This window comes from Puntigrus tetrazona, chromosome 4, assembly GCF_018831695.1.
Source record: "Puntigrus tetrazona isolate hp1 chromosome 4, ASM1883169v1, whole genome shotgun sequence".
Taxonomy (NCBI): domain Eukaryota; kingdom Metazoa; phylum Chordata; class Actinopteri; order Cypriniformes; family Cyprinidae; genus Puntigrus; species Puntigrus tetrazona.
This window is the reverse complement of record NC_056702.1, coordinates 3,797,377-3,819,432: the sequence shown is the minus strand read 5'-3', so window position 1 is coordinate 3,819,432 and position 22,056 is coordinate 3,797,377. Positions and strand designations below refer to the sequence as shown.

The following is a 22,056-nucleotide window of genomic DNA, read 5'->3' as shown; positions in this document are numbered from 1 at the left end:
GAATAATAGATTAGCCCAATGGTGATGTGACAGCTGCGTGGGCTGTGTGAGATGTGCGTTTGAGTGTGTGGGGTGGAAGAATCTTGGGAAAAAAGTTTACACCTTTCTCACTCCTTTTCTTTTCCCTCTCTCTCCTCTCAACTTTGGAGTTTTCCCTCCATTCTCCCTCTCTGGTCTGTATCTGGAGAGAAAACCGTCATGAAACTTTAATGTGCTCTCCCTTTTTCTCCCTTCAAGCTCTACAGCTCTCTTTTTTGCGTTTTTTTCCCCTCTCCCTGCCATGGGTTTACTCAGCTGAAGGTTTAGCTGTGGATTATTAACGAGGAAGCTTGACACTCCTTTACGGTTTTTCTCTTAAAGTGTAAAGCAATCTCAGAAAAAGATGAAATCTTTGTGTAGTTTTGTGGTTGAATACTTTGCGTCTGTGGACCTGTGTGTGTACATCATTTGCACATCATTTGTGTAACGTCTTGTCTTTCTTAAATGCTTGTCTTGTTTTTTACGTGCAGTATTAATTTAAAACGTAATAGAATAGCTAGCCCAAAAAGTTTATTTCTGTCATTTTGAAATAAAGGCACTACACTACAAATGCAGTCCATACAATTAATTCTTCAAGTATTTTGCTGACTCAAATTTTTGCTCCTAATGTAAAAACAAGAAAACACAAATAAAAGCATCCTGGACAGAAAGTAATAAGTACATAAATAGATGATTGTCATTTCAATTCTGTATCTCAGGCATGTTAAAAATATATTTAAACATGTAGTTTTATGCACAGATCCAGTTTATGTTCTCACCTTGTGGCCTGCCACCTGTGTGTTTGAGACTGAATGCTTATGCATGGGTGGATACTGTGTGTGTGTGTGTGTGTGTTCTCCTTATAATACTGTATGTTTACATTTCACATGGGCACATGAAGAAACACAAAGAACACCTACACTGTTTGTGTGTTTGTGCACGTTGGCAGAAAGATTCTTCACTCCACTTCTTCAAAGCGTCACTGTTTTCTGTTGAGCCGGGATTATGGACCGAAAAAAGATCTAAAAAGAGGCAATGGGAGAAGCGAATGGTTGAAACAAGTGAGAAGCATGCACTAAATAAATCAGATGTCACAAATGTGCTTTAAAGGGGTCACATCAGGAGAAATCAAATCTTCCTTGATCTTTTAAAATAAAAGAGTTTGATGCGCTATGAAAACATGAACTCTGTTTTTTAGAACACAGTCCAAAATGTCTTCTATTGAAACTAAGCTGGAAAAAAAAACCTTTTTATTCTGTGCTTCCTTAACTTCAGATAAATAAACACATGGCCGCCCACATTTGAACTTTACACTTCGAGTGGCACATTTCACGGATTGTTTTAAGAATTTGCTGATACTTTGCAAAGTAGCGAAGTGTGGAATGGTGCGAGCCAAAAACCGCACGGCTCACACAGCGAAGCATTGCTAGCCATTTCACATAAGAAGAGGGCGTTTACGTGATATAGACATCTTAAAAGTACGGTAACAGTTACAAATGTTCATAGAGCGGTTAAAAATGATATATGAATATAATCATTAGCAAAAAAAAAAAAATTTTTATGGGCTTCTGGAAAAACAAAATTCCGTTTAAAAATATGCACAATATGACTGTTTTATAGGCTGGAATTTTATACAGTTTTGATGAAGCTGCATTCATCAAAAATCAACCAGTTAGCACCACTACAGTCACAGTGTTGGATTCTGATATCATCTACAGTATGCTCTTTAAAACAAACTGAACCAAAAATGTAATCAGCACCATTGTCTTCACTTTTGGATGTATAGGAAGTCTCAAAAAACTCGAAATACGAATATTGAACGATGAACGCTGTGATAAACAGAGAAACTTTATAAAGAGAGGCAGGTATTTTCATATTTTCTCTTTGATGTATTGTAGTGACATGAATTTTTCATCTAAAGTGAATGCACTGCAAATGCTACATGACAGCATGACAGTTTAAAACTGAAACTGCAATGTTTTTTGTCTTTTACCTAAATATGACAAAATCTTTTAGTGTCATGCGCTCTCAAGCTCTTTGATTTTTCCATTTATTTTTCACAATGTGCCATGATTAAATTTCATTTGCTGGCATATGTGTTAAATGCACAGTTCTGTCGTTGGCTGATACTTTCTCAGCCAGCCAACTTACAAGAAAGTGCACGTATCACGTAGGTGGCAAACGTCTCGCGGAACGTCTGCAGCATCACACACACACACACACACAGCGTGAGACAGCACCATAATCCTCTTGAATGAGCTCTGAATTTTGGAGGTTGGAGGATTTGCTCCATCAAAGTCCAAAGACCACCCACCAGAACAGAAATGACAATAGCACTCAAATCCGGACACTTCCTCTGGGCTTATGCACCTATAAAAACCCTGATTCTAATGGTCCACACCACACACACACACACACACACACACGCATACAAATATGTCAATGTTGCAGCTCACAAGACATGTATAAGAGTGAAATGTTTTGTATAGCAAGTGCTTGTGTGTGTGTGTGTTGTTGTTGAACATGCTATTCTCGCTGCACGTATGTGTCTGTGTGAACATGCACAGGCCTGCATTCATCCACTTTAATTGCGCTCTTTTTGAAGTGAAAAGAACAGAAGCTGTCTGTCAGATTCACAGTGAAATTTAAGCTATTGCTGCCTTGAAAGTGCTTTTGAAATCAAAGACAAAGGGCCCAAGAAGATAGAAACTAATAACAACAAGCAGCACACACTCGTCCGTGTGTCCGGATTAGGCGTTTTGGGCTGAAATCGGCATGCTTTTTTCTTTCCCGTTTCCCGCTCCTTCTCATCACAAAAGCTTTGGGCTCGTCTTTTCCATCCTCCCTCTTGCTGGCGTTTTGTATTTGTGTGATTGATTGCTTCCAAAGGCTTTTTTTTTTTTTTTTTTTTTTTTTTTTTTTTGCTTTGTGTTTCTAAGAGAATGACTCCATTGTAAAATGGTGATTCTCTCTGTAATTCTGCCTTTGAAGGAGTCGGACCGTTTGTGGAATCTATATGAGAGGGAAAGGGAGCGCGAGAAGGAGAGAAAAGAAACGCAGTGAGTGCACGGAGATGAACATATGCACCGGGAGATTTTCACACTTTTGCAGTGCCTACACATGTATGTGAAACCGATGGTGCACGACATAAACACAATATGGAAGACTTATCTTTTTTTGGAATGCGAAGATGCACGTTAACAAATGACTATATGTGGTGAGAATATAGATGAGCAGAAGAAGAAATGGTGGGTCGTGATCCCAAAAAACAAGGTTGTGGATGGCGAGGAAAAGCAACGCTAAGTGAAAATAATACTGCACAAAGTAAATAAGCATATAAGAGTGCATAATTAAGATGACGAGATAAACAGGCTCATCAACTTTTAAAATTTTTTTGTTGACAGGCTGTGCATCTAATTAACCACTATTTTTGTATTTTTAGTATTTTGAATTATTTATTTCATATTTACATGCTAGATCATTTTAAATATAATGTTTGGGTTTTAAACCAAAGATCCTGAAGTAAATGATCTAGTGTGATTTCTTTGGCAAAAATGAACAGCATTCAATGGACATATTTGTCTAATATATATTAAATATTTATTATAGTACCAGAAACAGACTCCATAGTGATACAAGAAATATAAAACTAAGGTAGCATCGTGCAACAAAATGCTTAGACCAATCAGAATGGAGTACTCTTCAGAGCTGTGCAATATAGAGGGTTTATTGACAGCTGTCTGGGAAATGGATGTTGAATTATGGATTTGATGAGCATTGGAAGATATGAACCCTCTTAAATCTGCTTGGAAATCTAATCATATCACGGTAAAGCATAAGATTGAGCTGGAAGGTAGTTCTTTTATTACGTATATTACAAAAGTGTTGAGCAACCATAAAAGATTTCAGAGCTTCGCCTCTAGAAGGAGGCTTTAAATCTCCAAAACTCCTGCGCTGATTCTTGTGAAGCATCTGCCGTACACGCATAAAACTCTCAAGTTTTGCCCATGTCTTACTTTTACGATCATCTCCCAGCGATGGTAAAATTGTGCTTATGGCCGCAGATTTTTAGAGGTGCCGTGGAGTATCGTGCGTGTGTTAAGTGTCAAGCAAATTGCTGTTAAGTCACACGTTTTGAGCATAAGCATGTGCAGGGGACCGTATGTGTGTGCGCTCCGTCATTTTAAATTTTTTATTTTTTTCGCAGGTCCTCAAAACCAGCACCCCCCACATCCTTCCCGCCCACAATTTAATTGCCGCTTTTCAGGGACGCGCTTGGCTGCGTAATTGTCAAAACACAGGCTGACTGAACTCTCCGTCACACCTCAAACCTTACACTTTCTGACGCATCTCATCTCTTTTATGACACTTTTCAAATAAAGGGAACATTTCCAGATGTTTGGCGTAATTTCGCCTCAGCTCCGCAGGGCTGCGGGGAGAGCGATTTGGAGAGAGGAGATTTGTGGGGACAGACTGTCTTTGTGTTTGTCAGGCGTGGACAGGTTCGCTCCCCGGTGCGCCGAAAATTTTAAAGAACTGTGAAAAAACGGGGACCGTGGAACGAGGAGCAATAATATTTGCGCGTTTATTGATGTCGGAATTATGAAGTGCCATATTAATTTCCATTGTTTCACAGAAAAGCTGAAAACGAGTTCTTTAAGATTCCCGATTTAAACGCAAACTCAACCAACTTAATACCTCAAGGAGAATGATGTAGCCCACCTTATTGGCAGGCCCACTCGGCATCTGTGCCTGCAGAAAGCAGCGCAGATTTACACAGTATCCGTCAGCCTGTCATTCACGGCGCTACACATCCCCCTTCCCCTTATGTGTTCGTTTATTCAATATTTTGGTCCATTCGATTACGCTTTCAGCTACCTCTAGAGTCTCTAAGCTCTGATTAACACTTTTGGTTATTGAAATACATTTTTACCTCCACAAAATCCAGTGTAGAAAAAGCAAAAATCTGCAGATTTTGTCTCATTTATGCAAAACGTCACGGTAATACCCGTTTAGACTTCTCCTAGCTCTTTTGAGTGGATTGTCTTTAAAATGATTCGTAAAAGTCCCCATCGCCCCCAAAAAATGAGCTTGTAAGAAGTGTGGGAAACGTGCATTTAGCTAACATGCCAACTTTACATGAATTAATGATGAAAAATAACCAATCTTTTAATCAAGGCGCTTTATCGTGATGGCTGTTTTCTCTTTCCTCAGGCACTCTGCCTTATGAAATAAAAATCGTTATAGCCGGGAACCACGAGCTAACATTCGATCAGGAGTTTATGGCGGACCTGATAAAGCAGGATTTCTACTACTTTCCCTCGGCCTCCAAACTCAAGCCGGAGAACTACGAGAACGTTCAGTCCCTGCTCACCAACTGCATCTACCTGCAGGACTCTGATGTTACCGTCAGGGGCTTCCGCATCTACGGCTCTCCGTGGTGAGTCCCTCTCTCTCTCTCTCTCTCTCGCGCTTTCTCAAGTCTTCCTGTCACCGTGTTTGTCACCATATGTTGTTGTGTCGTCCCTTCCCCCTCAAGTCTTCCTCATTTTTTGCTCCTTCCTCCCTCATTCTGTCTTTCTCTCTTGTTAACACTTCTTTTGCCAACCCTCCATGTTCTGCAATGTACCTCTGCACCAGTGAATAAGTATGGGTGTTTGTGTGACTTGTAGGCCCTTCTATGTATAAACACAGATGTTTTGTAGCTGCATGCCAGGTAATTGTTTTCAAATTAAATTTGGCCTGCACAACAGCGTGTGTGGGGGTTTTTTCTTAACTTGTAGAAGCAAAAAATGTCCTTACAAGAAACGTAAAACACAATGAAACCACGCGGATGTCTAAATAATGTTTTTGTTTTGTAACTAAAATGTGTTTAGTAATTATATTTGACGTTTATATTAAAAGCAATAATTGACTGATAATTCATGACAAAAATATATTTTAAAAATAATTACAATAATTATTATGATAAATGTTAAGAATTATTGTTATCACTTATTATTATTATTATTATTATTATTATTATTATTAATAATATAATAATGTTTCATATTATTAACATTATACATATTTATGTTATTAATTTGTTTACTATTATTTTATTTGTATTCTTCAGGTAGTGTAATTTTTTAAATGATTACATTATACTTAATTTATTACATTAGCTATCAATTTATTATTAAATAAGTCTTTTTTTTTATTACAAAACGTTTTCCTTTTGGGGTTAGGGTTTGGTTTAGTAGTGAGCAACCAACATGATTTTGTTAAGTCTATGATATATTCTAATTTTATAGTTATGCGTAAAGATGTGTAAACTGTGTGTGTGTGTGTGTGTGTGTGTGTGTGTGTGTGTTCCATCTAAGGTGTATTCACTGACAGGCGGCTTCTGAAAATATCACAGTAAGCTCTTACAACATCAAAGTTTATAAATAAGCATTTATTTATGTGAGTGTGGCTTGTCAAGCTGATGGTGTTTACAACAGTCATGAACTCGTGAGCTAGATTAAAACCATCTAGAATTAATCCACTCCGATATGTCCTGTCAGAAATCCTCGTCTCGTGCCAGCGTGCTTGTGCCTATGTGTGTTTACACCGTACAGACCTAATAAAACTGCTGAGATCTGGTAATAGCATTCCGCCATAGAGGAAGACGGACAGAAAGTGCGTCTCTCTGTCTTTTACCATCGTCTCCCCTGTGTCAGTCCATCTAGTGCTACATTCATTTCTGTCCTCCTGTCACCGAAGACGTGCCGCCACACTGGGGCCGGGTGGCAAAACTCTCATCTCCGTGGAGATTTTAAGTCGCTGGATTTATGGGCCGAGTCCTGTGCTGCTGCGGGCGATGGCTGCCTGTGATCTGTGCAGTTCTCAATAGAGTCATCCATCTCCTTATTACTTCATCTCTAACTTTTCAGCTTCTTTATTTATTGTGCTGATGCCAAAGCTGTCTGCTGAGGCTGTACAGTATTTTAAGATACATTAAGTGTCAAGGTGAATTTTTTGATACCTTGTTTTGCCCAGATTCTCATCATCACATGCATCGTTCTCGGAGAGAACGATCCTAGAATGAACTGGGTGGGAAAAAATTGTGTTCCTAATATGTAAGTACTCCAAGTCAGTCACTTTTCACACAGTCTTTTCAGTTAAAATGTCACATTGAAAGGCAACTGTCTATGTCAGCAGAAGGCAGCAGGTTTTGGAACTGTATTCTGTCCATCCAGCTGCTCAGAAATTCAGTAGAGACCTAAATGTGCCCCAGAGACTGATCTACTCCAAAGACCTCATCCCCCAGACAGCCATTGAGACAAACCACAGGAATTAGTTTCTGTTTCAGTTGCAACCTGGATTTAAACTGCTGGTTTTGTCCGGCCAGAAGAGAAAGACACACCTATTTAATAATGTAAAGCTGTTTGAACACAATTTGCATTGTAATAAGGGCTGTATAAATAACGATGACTTGACTTAACTCGACTTTACCACAGCAGCATCAGAACACTTCTCTTCATCTCTCTCGTCTTCTGGCCCAAGTTCTTTTTTGCTTTTCAGTTTCCTTCCTGCGTTCAGTTTACCAAAGCTGGTTACTGGGGCAGTACACCTTTGTACTTTTATCTGTTACTAAAGAATGCATATTGATACTAATGCACATCCTTTAGTGGTACATAATGTACAAAATCTTTCCATTTTGAGGGTACAGGATCAGTTACAAGCTTTTGTAACTGTAATTGTGCAATATTTGCACATTTGTTTGTAATGGTGTCGATTTTTGGCACACTGTTTCTGACAGTGGGCTTGTTCAAACACAGCTTGGACATTTTATACTAGGGGTGTAAGAAAATATCGATACACATGGCAATTCTCAAAAATGCCGAAGCGGCATGCCCATTTGTAACTACTCTGATCTATATGGTGTGTGTATATGGCTACGGTTGTAGCAGCAGTGTATCAAACCCTCCAAGTTAAGCATCTCTACTCAAATGATGAAAAAAAGAATAACGATAAATAAGAAAACATCTGAGACTAGTCGACCTCTCTAATCAACTAGCCGGTTGTTGGACCCATCCTTACTCGTAATCTCGTACTTTCACGCACACGCTCTCTCTCTCTCTCTCTGCCGGGCTAAATGAGATCTTGGCACGTTGCATTCTTTCCTAAATCCTGACTATTTGTCATGCGGTGATTCTGGAATGAAAAGAACTGCATGGGGGGAACATGTGGCGTGTTTTTCTGTTCTGCTGACGCTAATGCAAGTTTACAAGTCATTTGTCATCCGCAGATCTGCAAATGCAGAGACGCGTGGTGCGTTTGTGCCTATTTGTGTGCGTGTGCGTGTGTGTGTGAGCCGGTGTGGGTGGATGAAGTATTAAGGATGGCTGTCCCTTTCAGAGAGCGTGAAGCACAAACAATGTGTAGGACCCACAGCACGTATAGCTCTGAGCTAAACACGCAGCACATACACGGCTTTAAACTTTCCCACATCTCGTATCCGCTCGTATGGATGGTTACTCACAGACGCGGTGACAAGTCACGATGATGCTCGGTGAACACAAACACATCCTGTGCGCCCTGCGGGGGGTTACCGTCACTGGAAAGCTGCTAGCTGAATGTTTACGCAACGGCGGTAAAAGAGCAGGTAGAAGGTAATTGGGAAAAGTGCGTTTAAACTCAGGAGATTAAAATAAAGTTGCATTGAAATGAAAAGACTTTGGACGGTGAATACGATTGCGATGGTTTGGTTTGGCTTTTTATATGCACAGTGGGCAAAGACAAAAGAGGTATTTTTGGACTTTTATTTAGATAGCTGACGTGACATCAAAAGTGTGGCACGCTATACTATTTTGAACGTTTATTGTCGCATGCATTTTTGTGATGCATTTTCATTAAAAAATGTAGCATATTCTTTTATCCAAGTGATCGCCACAAGGAGACGATAAAATGAGAAATTCTAGCAATACAAAGTTTCAAACATCGTCCGGAATAGTACACGCTATAATAGAATGGAAGTGACTGCAATTTAATTCATACTGGAAAGGAATTTGTACTGTAAAATTAATCTGTTGCACTGCTGGAATACCCACAGGAAAAAAAAAACTGTAAATGGGCTCTCTTTAAGATTGCGAGTGGAAGACTTATATTTCTCCAGAGAAAAAAGACACTAGCAGTCTCACGTCTCCTCTAGAGTTCAAACTGATATCTAAACTTTGTCACAAAATTGTGCTCTAATTTATATAAAAGCTACGTTTTAGCTTTAACAGCGAGAGTGAGGTGACAACGTAAAAGGGATGGAACAGGATTTGCAAATGACAAAAGAGAAGAGCTTGTGCTACCCGCTAGGTTGTTGCTTTTCTGTCAGTCTCTCATTAAATGTAAAGGAGATTAAGTGTAAAACATTTTTGTCAATCACTTTCTGTCCGTCTCGTTCTCTTGCTCTGAGGGGCAGCAGGGGGCTTCATACGCTGTTATATAGCACAGCGGGGCATCCATAAGCAAAGACAGATGATCACCGACAAACACCTGGCTGCCAACATATATGCGTGTAGGTTTGCAAGGCGGCGTGTGGCCAGTGCTGTTATTGTAGACATGATTTTGCTATAGCGTTTAACGTTTATAGATTAAAAAGTATTTCAATTAGCTTTCAGTGTTTAATTCAGTGGATTACGTTTTGAATACCTAGCAGGATCTCTGTATGACATGGTATTTTAGTCATACTGCTCAACTCAAATGTGTGCGATTTTAAACATGTTTAATGATGTTATTTAAGATCAATGGCCGCCTTTAAAGCGTTTGTCCTGAGAAAGATGCAGAGAGGAGGAGAAGAGAACGAAAAGAGGAGGGGATAAAGCGCAAAGAAGCAAACAGACTTTTTTATTTATTTTTTTTTTCCCCTTGTAAAAGTGAAATGAAAATAGGAGAAATGTTCGCTATCCAGCGACTCCACGAGGAATAATTAATGCCAGAGATGCAAAAGACTCCGTAATTAGATTTTTTAATTATTGAGGATTTGCTTCTCTTCTGTAGTGGCCCAATTAAAGAAGCTCATCAAAACAAAAAAAAAAGAAAGAAAGAAAGAAAGTAAAGTGAAAGACGGAGAGGATGTGCGTTTTTCCTCTTCTTTTCTGTTTTGGTGTACCTGTCTTCCTTGTGTTTGATGACTCTTCTTCACTGATGAAGGGGACGCGGCACGAGACGCTAATTAATGGCCCTTCATTTGGACGAAGCGAACGATTAAAAAGGAGTAGAAGAGGAACTGAGCCTAATGATGGATAGGAAGAGGCCAGTGTGGTGGTGGATATATATAAAACAGCACGTTTAACTGCTTGACCTTGTCGGCGCGTCTGTGTGAATTAATTAAAGTAGCGGCTGATGTGGAGAGTGATTTGAGAAGAGTGGAGAGATTAGTACAGTATCAGTCGTGTCTCCCCACGGGGAAAAGAGCTCACCGCTTCGGCTATGTAGGGCTGGCCACAGGAGGACCTCCTCAATTAACATCTGAGAAGCCTGAGGGAGAAGGGGGGTGTCGGAGCGGCCTAGTCCTGTCATGTAGACCCCTCACGCTCACACACTTGAGTTAGCCGCTCTAAACACGGAGAAGTTATTCGACCTTGTCTCTTTTGGGAAGATCTATTTTTTTGTATGCTTTTTTTACACGATTAATGTCTTGGGCTTCAGGCATAAGCATTATAGTCTTTTATCGGGCTGCTTGGTAGCAAGATAGTACAATATATGAACAGGCCAAATGTTTTTCAGCTTCAAACTGAAAAATAGGCTTGTTTTATTTTCATGACACAAATTTAATTGTAATTGTACTTGTCAGTGTCAGAAATTTGTTTTTTCTTTTCTTCCATATATTACCTTACTATTATTTTTTTTTTTTAAATCCTAGCTTGTTGTCCAGTCATGTGATTGAATTGAATTGAAAATGTATTAATGAATTATAAAGGTCCTGGTTGTATTTAATTTTGTATTTATTTATTTTTGCAACACCATATATATATATATCCAAAACAACCTAATTACTGTATTCTTTGTAATCTTTATGTATGATGTATTTAGCTTAGTACTTTATGTGTAGTTTAGTAATTTACTTTATTGTGTATTTATATGTGATCTATTTAATTTAATATTTAGAGTTTAATAACTTTTATTCAATTTCTGTATATTTCTGTTGAGTACAGGCAGCCTAGAAATATCACAATTATTATAATGGGTTTATGTGAAGATTGTTTTAGTTATTTTTAAGGACAAATAAAGGTTAAAATATAATAATTATAATGTAATATTTATTGGCTATAGTCAATGATTAAATATTAAGGGATTTTTTTTCTTACTTGGTATTATTTGGTATTAGTGATACTAGCCTTCAGTCATAAAAAAGATGCCATTAAACAGTCAACATTTGAAGTGGATAAAAACTGTTCAAATTTGTCCTAAAACCTAAAGCCACAGAACACTGTGTAGGTTTCTGTGGCTTTAGGTTTGTTGTAACACTTAAAACATTTACATTTACATTAACATTTTTTACAAAATAAAACAGTTTGTTGTCAGTTAGTCTTTAATTAACTAATTCATAATTTAAATATATAATATTATAATATATTATATATATTTATAACCATACATTGATGTGTATGGATCACAGATAAACACAATTAACTTTTTTTGATCCACGTTTTAAATACCCATGGCTTATTCTTAGCAAATGTGCCATTCTTGACTTAAAACCTTTTTAATACCTGACCCTGATGACGGCATATTATGCATAATCGTAGGTGCTTTATGTATTAAAGCGTCAACAACAAACAATTTTTTCGTGGGGGGAGAAAATAAAGCAAAAAAAGTGCTAAACTTCAAGTCCAAGGGTTATCTTGTAGCTTAATGCTTTGCTTCACTCAGGAATGTTGTCATGAATCAAGGGCCTTCAAGGTGCAGACCAAATGCTCCACCACTCTTTTCAGCTCCGATTGCCGTGTGTCAGTCATTCTGCTGCGAAGACGATAGAAAAATCAACTTTTTTTTTATTAAAAGCAACTGACTGCGGGGCTCGGTGCCTTGGCTGGATGTTACCTGTAAATTGGTCTCCAAGGCGAAGCTCCTCTCTCACACCGCGCTCAAGTCTTCACACATACGTGAGTGTGCGCGTCTCTGGGGAGCTTCTTTACGTTCTCATAAACGCTGAATCTGTTTACCTGCAAAGCGGACAAGATAATTCAGCTTATCTCTATCCTTCTCCGTCACGTCACCCGCTTTATCAGTCGTGTTCTGCATCCAACTGTGACATAAAATGAAAAAAAAGACAATCCAGAGAATAAATTATACACCGTATTAAGCAAAAGACGGACCATACAATGGTTGGTAGCCGTCCTGCATTCATCTTGTCCTCCCTCTCTCGTGTCTTTTTCCGGCTGCTGCCTCTTCAGTGCTGGCTGTGGCGTGTGGTCGGGCGTCAGAATTAGCTGCCCCACAGCGATGGCTAATCAACACACTTTCACACTTCCTGAGGAGTAGGATATGTAACCCTCTCCCTCCCTTTTTCCTCTTTTTCTCTCCTTCCCTCGCCACTCCTTTCTTTTCCGCGCTCCTCTTTTCTTCTCCGTCTCCCTCCTCCCGGAGAACTTGGAAATAATTTGAGTCTCCTGGGTTTTTACACATTCTAATTTCCAACTAAATGGGACATCTGTTTGAGAAAAGGAAGATTTGCCACGGTTGCTACGGCAACTATCACTCTGTGGGAAAGAGAGGGAAGAGGGAGGAAAAAAAATGTCCAGCAGTTACACAGGCGGAATTAGCCGCTGATTTTTTTGCAGCACCGTCACAATCCCAGACAAGCACTTCTGCGCTTCCTCTGCTACTCTACCTCACTTTCTACATGTTAACTCCCTCTCCTGCTCATTACACCTCTCTTGCTCTCCATTCTGAACTGGATATTTATTTTCGCCGCACAGCTGTGGAGGAATGAAATGTGGTACCATGTGGCAAAACTAGTGTGGCTAGTATTTTTGCCACCAATTAGAGATGGAGACATTTTATTCCCTTACACAGATGCACATTCACACAAATATGATTGTCTGGGGTAAAAGGGTGTCTTAAAAACATTTAAAAACTAAATGCACTGCTGGTGTATTAGAAAAAAATATTTTTGATAAATGTAATAGAGTTCTTTCTTTCTTTTCTTTGTTAGGGCTTTTTTTTTCTACAAAACTCGTCATTATTTTAATTATATAATTTAATTAATTAAATGGTCAATCATTTTGTATTGGCCAGTTTCAGGATTATTTATTTATTTATTTATTTTACTTATTCTTAATTTTATGCTGCCATTTTTGTTCAGTAAACACTGTTTATATATTGAGGTTATATACCATACTACAATACGATACAAGGCCTACAATATGACATTTTCTAGCTCAATATATTGTTATATCCATAATGTATTATCTGTAAGGATTACATATAATATAAAGTATCCACATTCTAAATTCTTGGGCAGTTCGTGTGTGCATGTGGTGTGTGTGTTTGCGTTGCATCGTATTGCATTGCATTGCAGTTGTATTAAAACCATTTTTATAAATAACCTTTTTTTCTTAAACAAAAAAAAAAAAGCTAAGATGCAACTGAAAGTTTCAGATGAGTAAGCCGAGACAGAAAATCGAGTTGAAATTGCATCAGTGTGTAAAGCGTGTCTCTCAGCTGAGCTGAAAAGGCCATGCTGGTAAGCCAACACGAAGCACATTAACACAGCAGGAGTAAGTTTCTATGACCTGACCAGTTCACCTTGCGTGTGTATGTGTGTGTTTATAACCCAGAAAGCAATAGCTTTGCATCGCTTCAAGCTGCTCCATATGACAGTTTCATCTCTAACACACACTCACGGCCGTTGACACACGTTCACACTCATTTACACACACACACACACACACTGGTGCTGCTGTCCTGCACCTGCTCCTCACAGTTCAGACTAGAGGGGTCTGGCGACAGCTCATCTCTCTCTCAAACACACACACATTCAGCGTTGATATTTCCTTGTTAACTCAGTCATTCTTTTTTAAACTCTCTCCATTTCTGTCCTGCTCTTTCCTCTCTGTCCTCTCCGACACTATGTACAAACTGCTAACGCAAAACCTAACGTATTGCCAACGCAATTATAACGTATGACAGAGTGTTTGAGGGCTTCCAGAGGGAGCTCATTAGCGCTGCATGCACGGTGTCTGTTTGAGTCGCACATATCTCTCAGCGCTCCTAAAATCCTCCCGGAAGAAGAACGAGAGACAAAGCCAAGGGACCTGACGGAAGAAACAGAAGTAATCGTTCAGTGAAGTATCTCAAGACACCATGTGCTTTGTAGTTTAAAGGCATATTGCGCAAATATTCCTTTTTTTTTTTTTTTTTTTTGCTTTTTTGCTCTAGGATACTGTACTGTATGTGTTTAGTTTTGTCAGAAACTTCAGTAAATTTGCAGTGATTTAAAAAAGGGTATTCTGTTTAATAATGATGTTTAATCTTGTTAATAACATTTAGATATTAAAATTGAATTAATTGGCTACAATGAAAACATCTGATTATCTTAAAGGTTCATAATTATCACCGTAGTTAATATTAACGGTTAGTTAACGGTTTCTTTCACAAGCTGATGGGGCTTGTTTTCCAGGTTTATACATGCATACATACCCCATATCTATCTATGTATCTGTGAAATATTATACATTTCTTCTGATAATTTCTTCCCCAGTATTTAAAGTGAATAAATCTGTAATCGAAGCTTTAATGTTGAAGGCCAGTGTTCAGGAATGCGATGATGCATTTTTGCTTTAAAAAAAAAAAATGTATAAAATAAATTAACCCACTTAGTACATAGCTACTTGTCAAATAAGAAAAGTAATGATTTGTTGAATTTCTTAGAATATGTGAGCAGATATTGATCTCTGACTGTGAGAGGCGAGCATAACTTTGTGGGAATGATGTGGTCAGTTTAGCAAAAATATATTTGACAGAAACCGACCAATCAGAATCAAGTATTCCAGAAAATAATACATTTAAATGCAGCACGGGGATTCAGGAGGTTTGAGACGTCTTGCTTTTCTTTCATGTTATAAACGGGAAGTTTAATTTAGAATTGCTCACGATTGTTGAGCGTCTTCGTCTCTTCTGTGGACACACACATACACCTACACACAGTAGCAAGACGAGAGCTTCTCTGCAGATGTTGTCCATTGAGACTTTTTTTTTCTTGCAGTAAGCATTTATTAAGCTTGATTTTTCAAAAGGAATACAGAATGCAGCTTTGCAGACGCAGAGGTCTTTATGCATGCAACCACGGACTTTTAAGCGTTGCTTTAAAGGGCTTTTCCTTTAAAGTCAGTCCATGCGTTCTGTCATTATTTACTCATCTTCGTGTTTTTCAAAACCTGAATGACTTTCTTCCTTCAGTGAGAGACAAAAGGAATTTGCGCTTGTTCAAATTTGGCACGCAGTGTCAGATTTGACTTGAATAATGTCAAACTCCATTGGTTCTCGTTGTGCATCTCGTAGCCAATTGCGCCGCGCCAAATCTGAATATGCTAATGTGCTAATGGGATTCTCCTTTTATATTCAGCACGCTATAAGAGAGTCGTACGGGCTTGGAACGACATGAGGGCAAGTAAACGATGGCAGAATTTCCGTTTTTGCGCGATCCGTTCCTTTAAAGCCCTGCATCAGCTATCAAACACTTCTGTGTGTGCCTGCTCTTGGCTCGTTATGTTAATCAGTGCTGTGAATGTTCCTGTTGATGAGTGTGAGTCCACACAGCTGTTCTGAAGTCTGCTGTGTGCCCAGGCCAGTACGTGTGTGTGTGTGTGTGTGTGCGCGCGTGTGTATAAGTTTGAGAGACGTGTCAGGCTGTGTGGGCAGATGTCTCATTGCACAGATGGGTTTGTTACTGCTGGGTTTTTCGGACTGTCCGGATCGGATGCGGTGGAGCAGAAACATTCACCCAGGGTCCAAATTCATTATCCACCCCTCAATTTATACTTAAGACTATCATTAATGCTTAATTGTTGGCAAAAACCGTGGCCTGGTTAACACACATGCTCCAACACATTGAGCTGTGGTGCTCATTCAGTTCGTTTCTACTGTCAGTAATAATACTATAATTCTATCATTTATTTTAGGTTTATTTATTTTGGTTCTTATTATTGATGAGTTTTATTTGCATTAAAATATTTGACATTTGGCATGACATTTAAAATTGATTTTATTTTCTAATGCGAGTGACCTGTCTTATTGTAAAGAATTAATCCATTAATTTATTTTGTTTTATTATTTATTTATTTATTTAATTTTATTCAACAACGTGCCTGCATTGTTTTTCTTAAATATGTACATTTCTTGGTTTCTGATTCTTTTTGTTTTTACAACCGATTTAAAAAAATTTTCTTATGTAGATTTGTATATTTATTTTTTTCCTCTATAATAAAATACAGTTTAATTTTTTATTTTATTCAACAGGTGACCTCGATTGCTTTTCTTATGGATATATGTTGTTGTTGTTTTTTTTGGGTGAGGTCTCTATAATAAGAAATATATTTTATTTAGCAATTTTTGCATTATTAATTACTCAGTCGTAACACGCTCCACTGTGTGTGTATCTGTAGATGAATGTGTGTGTGTTGTGGCCAGTAGTCTTAGTTTCACTTTTACATGCTGAGTGTTGCATATGTCATGCTGGGGACCAAATGTCCCATATTTACCACGTTTTAACCCAGAGCCAGACAGAGACCGAGTGGGGGATTGCAGTGAAGTTGGGCAAACAGTGAAGTTGTGCAGAACATGTGCAGCTATGTCTGACAGAAACATAAACAGACCCACACACTCCTATCGGCTCAAGCCTGGTCTAATCCCTTTATTGTCAGAGACTGATATACTCTGCCTTCCAGGGTTTCTCTCTCTCTCTTTCTCTGGTTTTGTGGAGTGTGTCTCTCCTGCTGTGCTGCTCGGACTGGAGCCCCGTGTGAATGGACCGCTTGCTTCTCTCAGATTAAACATCAAAGTCCAGCCGGCCCTGTAGTTCAGCACAATACAGCACAGCACACTGTGCTAAATATACAACGCAGCCTGAAAAATAAAGCTACACTGTGCTGAACATGCAACACTATCCAAATACAATTATAAAACATATATATTTCCTTATACGGTGCTTTTTTTTATATTTGTATGTGTTGACAGCATGCTGTGATTTAATCCTTTTGTTAAAGCTGAATCTTTAAAGCCAGCATAAAATTCACATTTATTTTCAGATGCATGTGACTTGTCTTATTGCCAACAGTTCATATGCATATGTTATTAAATTTAGATTTTTTTTTTATTCTCCATGGTGTAATCATTTAAGATATGATTATTTTTATATTATTTTTTAATCACTGACTTGATGTGATTTTCAGTGATTTTTTTATATATATATATTCGCTTTTATTCTTTATGATATAGTAATTTCAGATATTACCAATTAATGTTTTTTTTTTCTTTTTCTTGTTTAACAAGCCATTTCATTCATTCATCGTGCGAGGAAAAGTTTTATTATAGTTCATTCATAGTTGTGTGATGTTGACAGGACTTCTTATGTGCCGGTAAATCTCTGTGGACTGTTGTGACCCGTAAGCTATTAATTGAAACAGGTTCTCTTAATGAGGTTATGTGTGTGTGTGTGTGTGCTCTGTATGAAGACTGTCTGATATTGCCTCTTAACTCTTTAGAGATGTAACGGCTTATCCCTGTAGATTCCCAACCTCCTCTTCTCCATACACACATCTGGGTCAGTGTCAGAAACGTCACATTGCTAATTATTCACTTGCATACCTGCTACTGTGCCATGCACATACACTATCTTAAAAACGCGCACACACACAGAATATTGTGTACACCTCCTCTGTAATTAGGGTCAGGATACCACCGGCGTCTGTAATTACTGCAGCCACAGGTGAGGATGCTGAACAAAAGCTCTCTTCATTTGCAGTTACTGTAACTTGTGTGCGTTTACGTATATGTGTAGGTATGCATAGCTATGCTCTAAAATCTAGTGAGCTGCCCAAGAAGGCAGCATTTTAAGGCATTTTGAAAACCGTTTCAAAAAGTGGGCAGCTTACCCAGAAATGAAAATTCTGTCATCATATACCAGTTTTCAAGTTGATCCAAATGAAACATTTCTTCTGCAGAACATAAAAGAAGATGCTTTGAAGGATGTTGAGAACCAAGTCCCCATTGACTCCCACAGTGTTTTTTCCTTACTATGGAAGTCAGTGGATGTTAATGTTTCGTGACCAACATTATTTAAAATATCTTGTTTTTTAATTCAGCAGAAGAAAAACAACTTGAAGATGAGCAAATCATTTCAGAATTGTCATTTTTGTGTGAAGTATACCTTTAATTAAGCCGTCTAGTAAGATATACCTCGGTCCCAAAATCATTGCAGACTATAACTAAAAACGCTTTTTTTTACGTTTTGGCATTTAATCCATACTGAGATGGTGTTTATTTTTTATTTTTACAACAAGGTGACGTTTTAAGACTTTTCAGTGTGGGTGAGCAACTTTTGGAAAACTTACTTAAAATGCTTAAAAATGATCTAGTAATGACATTTTGAAATGAAAATAACATTTTCAGATATATAGGTATTAATGTGGACACAGCTGCGACAAGCGCATGCAGTAAGAGAAAAGGTTGTATACTAAAACTCAGTCGGCTTTGAAAAGCATTGATAAAAATAGATAAAAACATTTAATTAAAAAAATGTTAATTGATCATTCAATTAACTTAGCAACATGCCAACAGCAAACCATTGAAATCATTAATGTGCCTTCGGTACTTTGTGGACATTCTTCCTGTGGAGTATTTTTCAGTTGAGAAAATTAATCAAATCTTAAAAGGTCATAGAAAAGTTATGGAAATTATATTGTCAATATTTTTTTTAGGCTTCGTTCAGAAGTATTTCTTTTATTAGAAGGAATCTTTAAAATGGCTATAAAAATCTTTTCAGAAAAGAAAAATGAAAATGACATTGCGAGAACACAGCGTTTCACATCCATGACATTTAGGATGTCGCTTTAGAAGGCAGCTGATTGGTTGGCTGTAAAAAGGTTTTAAAATAAAGTGGTAGTGTATGCACTTGATGTAAACAGGTCTGTTAGCACAAACTTTCCTGACCTGTCAGTGACCTTGTCATATTTCTACTCCGTGTTCTTTGCTCATTTCTCCGCAATTTTCTTTTATCTTTCCACTCAAAGTGCACCACCTTACCAACAGCAAGAATTGATTTAGATTTCACATAGCTGTGAATCATTAATGCATTCTTTAAAAAAATCTAGATTTTCTTATAACTCCCATCTTCCCTTCCTTTAAAAATCCTTGAAGTTAACCAATGAGATGAAATATTGAAGAACAGCCGCCCCACAGCCTTTTCCCCCCAGCCATGCGTTTAAAGATTAATGACAAAACTGCACCGATATCATTTGGCCAAGAGAGGTTTTGCATGCACTCACAGATTTGACCCAAACTATTCTTTACCCCTGCTTTAAATAGACCGCTTTAAAGCCAGTGGTGACCAACACACATCAGCAACATGGCATTTCTAGTCCAACTATCCAATTAGAAGATGGATAAACAAAATGCTAGTTTGAATTGGCAGCACTCTAGAGATACGCTATAGACGGCACCTTAGCAATGTGGTCATAAGTTTTACACGAGCAAACACCCTTTACATTTGCTTCAGAAATTGAAAAGTGTAATTTGCAAAGTATTCTCTTCTACTTTTGTGCTGATGTGGCATCATGGGAGTAAAGGCATGAAAGCAAACAGCTGTCTTTGCTTTCTATTCACCTTGACAAATGAAAAAAAGCATCTGAACTGATAAATACACAGATGGTTTAGTACATCAAGCACACTAGTCAGTCTTCGTCCAATTTGAATGGCTTGATAAAATCTAAATCTGAATATCTGAATTACATAATTGCTTGTATTTTTAAGACATTTTAATGCAGTTTTCGTAACATCTCCCATTCACACTCAGCCATCTTTCTCATTTTCTTTCTGTTTATAAACCTCTCTATGCTCAGACAGAAAAATCTGTTTGGGACACCAATAATGAGTCCTTTCTCCATCCAGTGTAATTGAGACGTCCATGTAAAGATGAAGATGAATATTTAAATAGCACTATCAATATGCAAAGGCCATTTTAAATGTTTTAAGATTAGAGATGTGAATTAATCAGACCGTGTCCGTGGCCCTTCGGATGTTTGATCATAAATGTTTAGATTCTGATGATAGAAGTGATTTGAATGATAATCAGATAAAATCAAATGAAAATAGCATTTGCTTTCCCATGAGTCCCTTCTTTCCTCTTGACCTTCTTGAGATGATGGAACCCGGGGCTGGTCTGGATCACTCCTCAAAGTGTGTGTGTGTGTGTGTGTGTGTGTGTGTGTGTGTGTGTGTGTGTGTGTGTGTTTGCAGGACGGGACACTGATGCGTCAGCCCGCTATAAAAGTAAACGTTTCAAGTGACTGCTCTCTATAAATTACAAAATCCACGTAGAGGCAAGGGAACCTTCATGTGTAAACTGACACTCACACACACACACACACACACACACACACTCTGAGTCTTTCAACATACTCACACACATAAATGTGCAAATCCGCCACAGCAGAGGAAGATGGATTTGGGGACAGATTGTTAGTGACATGTTAATTTCTATACCGTCACTCAAGCTTGGTGCATCTGCAATCAAAGTGATGGGGCATAGGCAAAACCATCAACCCCCCTCTCTATCCTTACATACTGCCTGTCTCTACCTGTTTCTTTCCCTTTCTTCTTGTGTTTCTGTTCCTCACATGTTTCTGTTTCTGTCCCTCTTCCCTATATATGTGTGTGTGTGTGTGTGTGTATGTATGTGTGTGTGTGTATGTATATATGTGTGTGTGTGTGTGTGTGTGTATGTGTGTGTGTGTGTATATATGTGTGTGTGTGTGTGTGTGTGTGTGTGTGTGTGTGTGTATGTATATATGTGTGTGTGTGTGTGTGTGTATATGTGTATATGTGTGTATATATATATATAAAATCAAAATGTTTTTAAATATAATAAATAAAAAATAACTTTAGCAGTTTTCTTTGTGACATTTGAAAACCAAGTAAAAAATCTCTGCCAGTCGATTCTGTGCCGTTGATTGGACAAATGCACAAATGGTAATCCTCCTATGTTTTGCGCCCACTTACTAGCCCTTACGCACAGTTTGGACTACTGGGCAAACGTTACATCACCTGATTAATATTCATGAGTCAAGCTTTCAAATCATCTTTACGCCCCTGCTTTTTTAGACAGTGATGGTAGAGAGATGACAGTAAATAATGGGATGTGGGGAACGAAAAAGATGAGGAACACAATTTAAGCCGTTCTTAAACCTGTGACTTTTTCATTCCTATTTAAACTTTTTTTTTTCTGTTACATTTCATAAAAGATACGAGAATGATGCCAGATCAAAGCGATTGCTATTTGTGATTTGGGGATTTTAGTTTTTTTTTCTGTTATTTTAACATCATAGACCCAAGATCTCTTACAGATACTCCGTCTACAGATCCTAATGGAAATGTCATCTTGTTTTCATCAGCGGTAGAGCAGTCTGGGTAAAAGATCAGTGAAGCACATGGGAAGATATTGGCAGTAATGTTCAGTCACATCAGTAGGCCTTAACTGTGTATTTTTCCTCCTTGATGTATGTTTTCAGGCAGCCATGGTACTACGGCTGGGGTTTTAATCTGCCACGAGGGCAAGCACTGCTGGACAAGTGGAATCAGATCCCAGATTCAACGGATATTCTTCTCACACACTGCCCTCCTCTGGGTGAGACCTAAATCACACACACACACACAAAGCATGCGGTAATGGTTATTCCCCATTATGTTGTCTTCATCCTCGTGCATACACGCACACTCTTTTGCTCTGAGGCTTTGGCAGATGGAGTTGCTACAGCAGGCTGCTAAAGCATGCAACACTGAGACGCTGTTCGCAGTGCAGCA

At 38.3% G+C, this 22,056-nt stretch overlaps 1 protein-coding gene and 1 long non-coding RNA gene across 2 annotated transcripts in view; one reads left to right on the top strand and one right to left on the bottom strand.

The window, feature by feature from the left end:
- mpped1 (metallophosphoesterase domain containing 1) overlaps window positions 1-22,056 on the top strand; it is a 31,465-nt gene that overhangs the window by 5,971 nt on the left and 3,438 nt on the right. Inside the window, exons 4-5 of the mRNA XM_043237756.1 lie at window positions 5,233-5,458; window positions 21,765-21,880. Of these exons, the coding sequence (XP_043093691.1) occupies window positions 5,233-5,458; window positions 21,765-21,880 (342 nt within the window). The remainder of the gene's footprint in view (window positions 1-5,232; window positions 5,459-21,764; window positions 21,881-22,056) is intronic.
- Window positions 11,535-12,494, bottom strand: LOC122343347. The gene is made up of 3 exons (XR_006250756.1): window positions 12,354-12,494; window positions 12,079-12,200; window positions 11,535-11,997 (listed from the first exon to the last, which is right to left on the bottom strand). It is a non-coding gene; the product is annotated as an uncharacterized LOC122343347 (long non-coding RNA).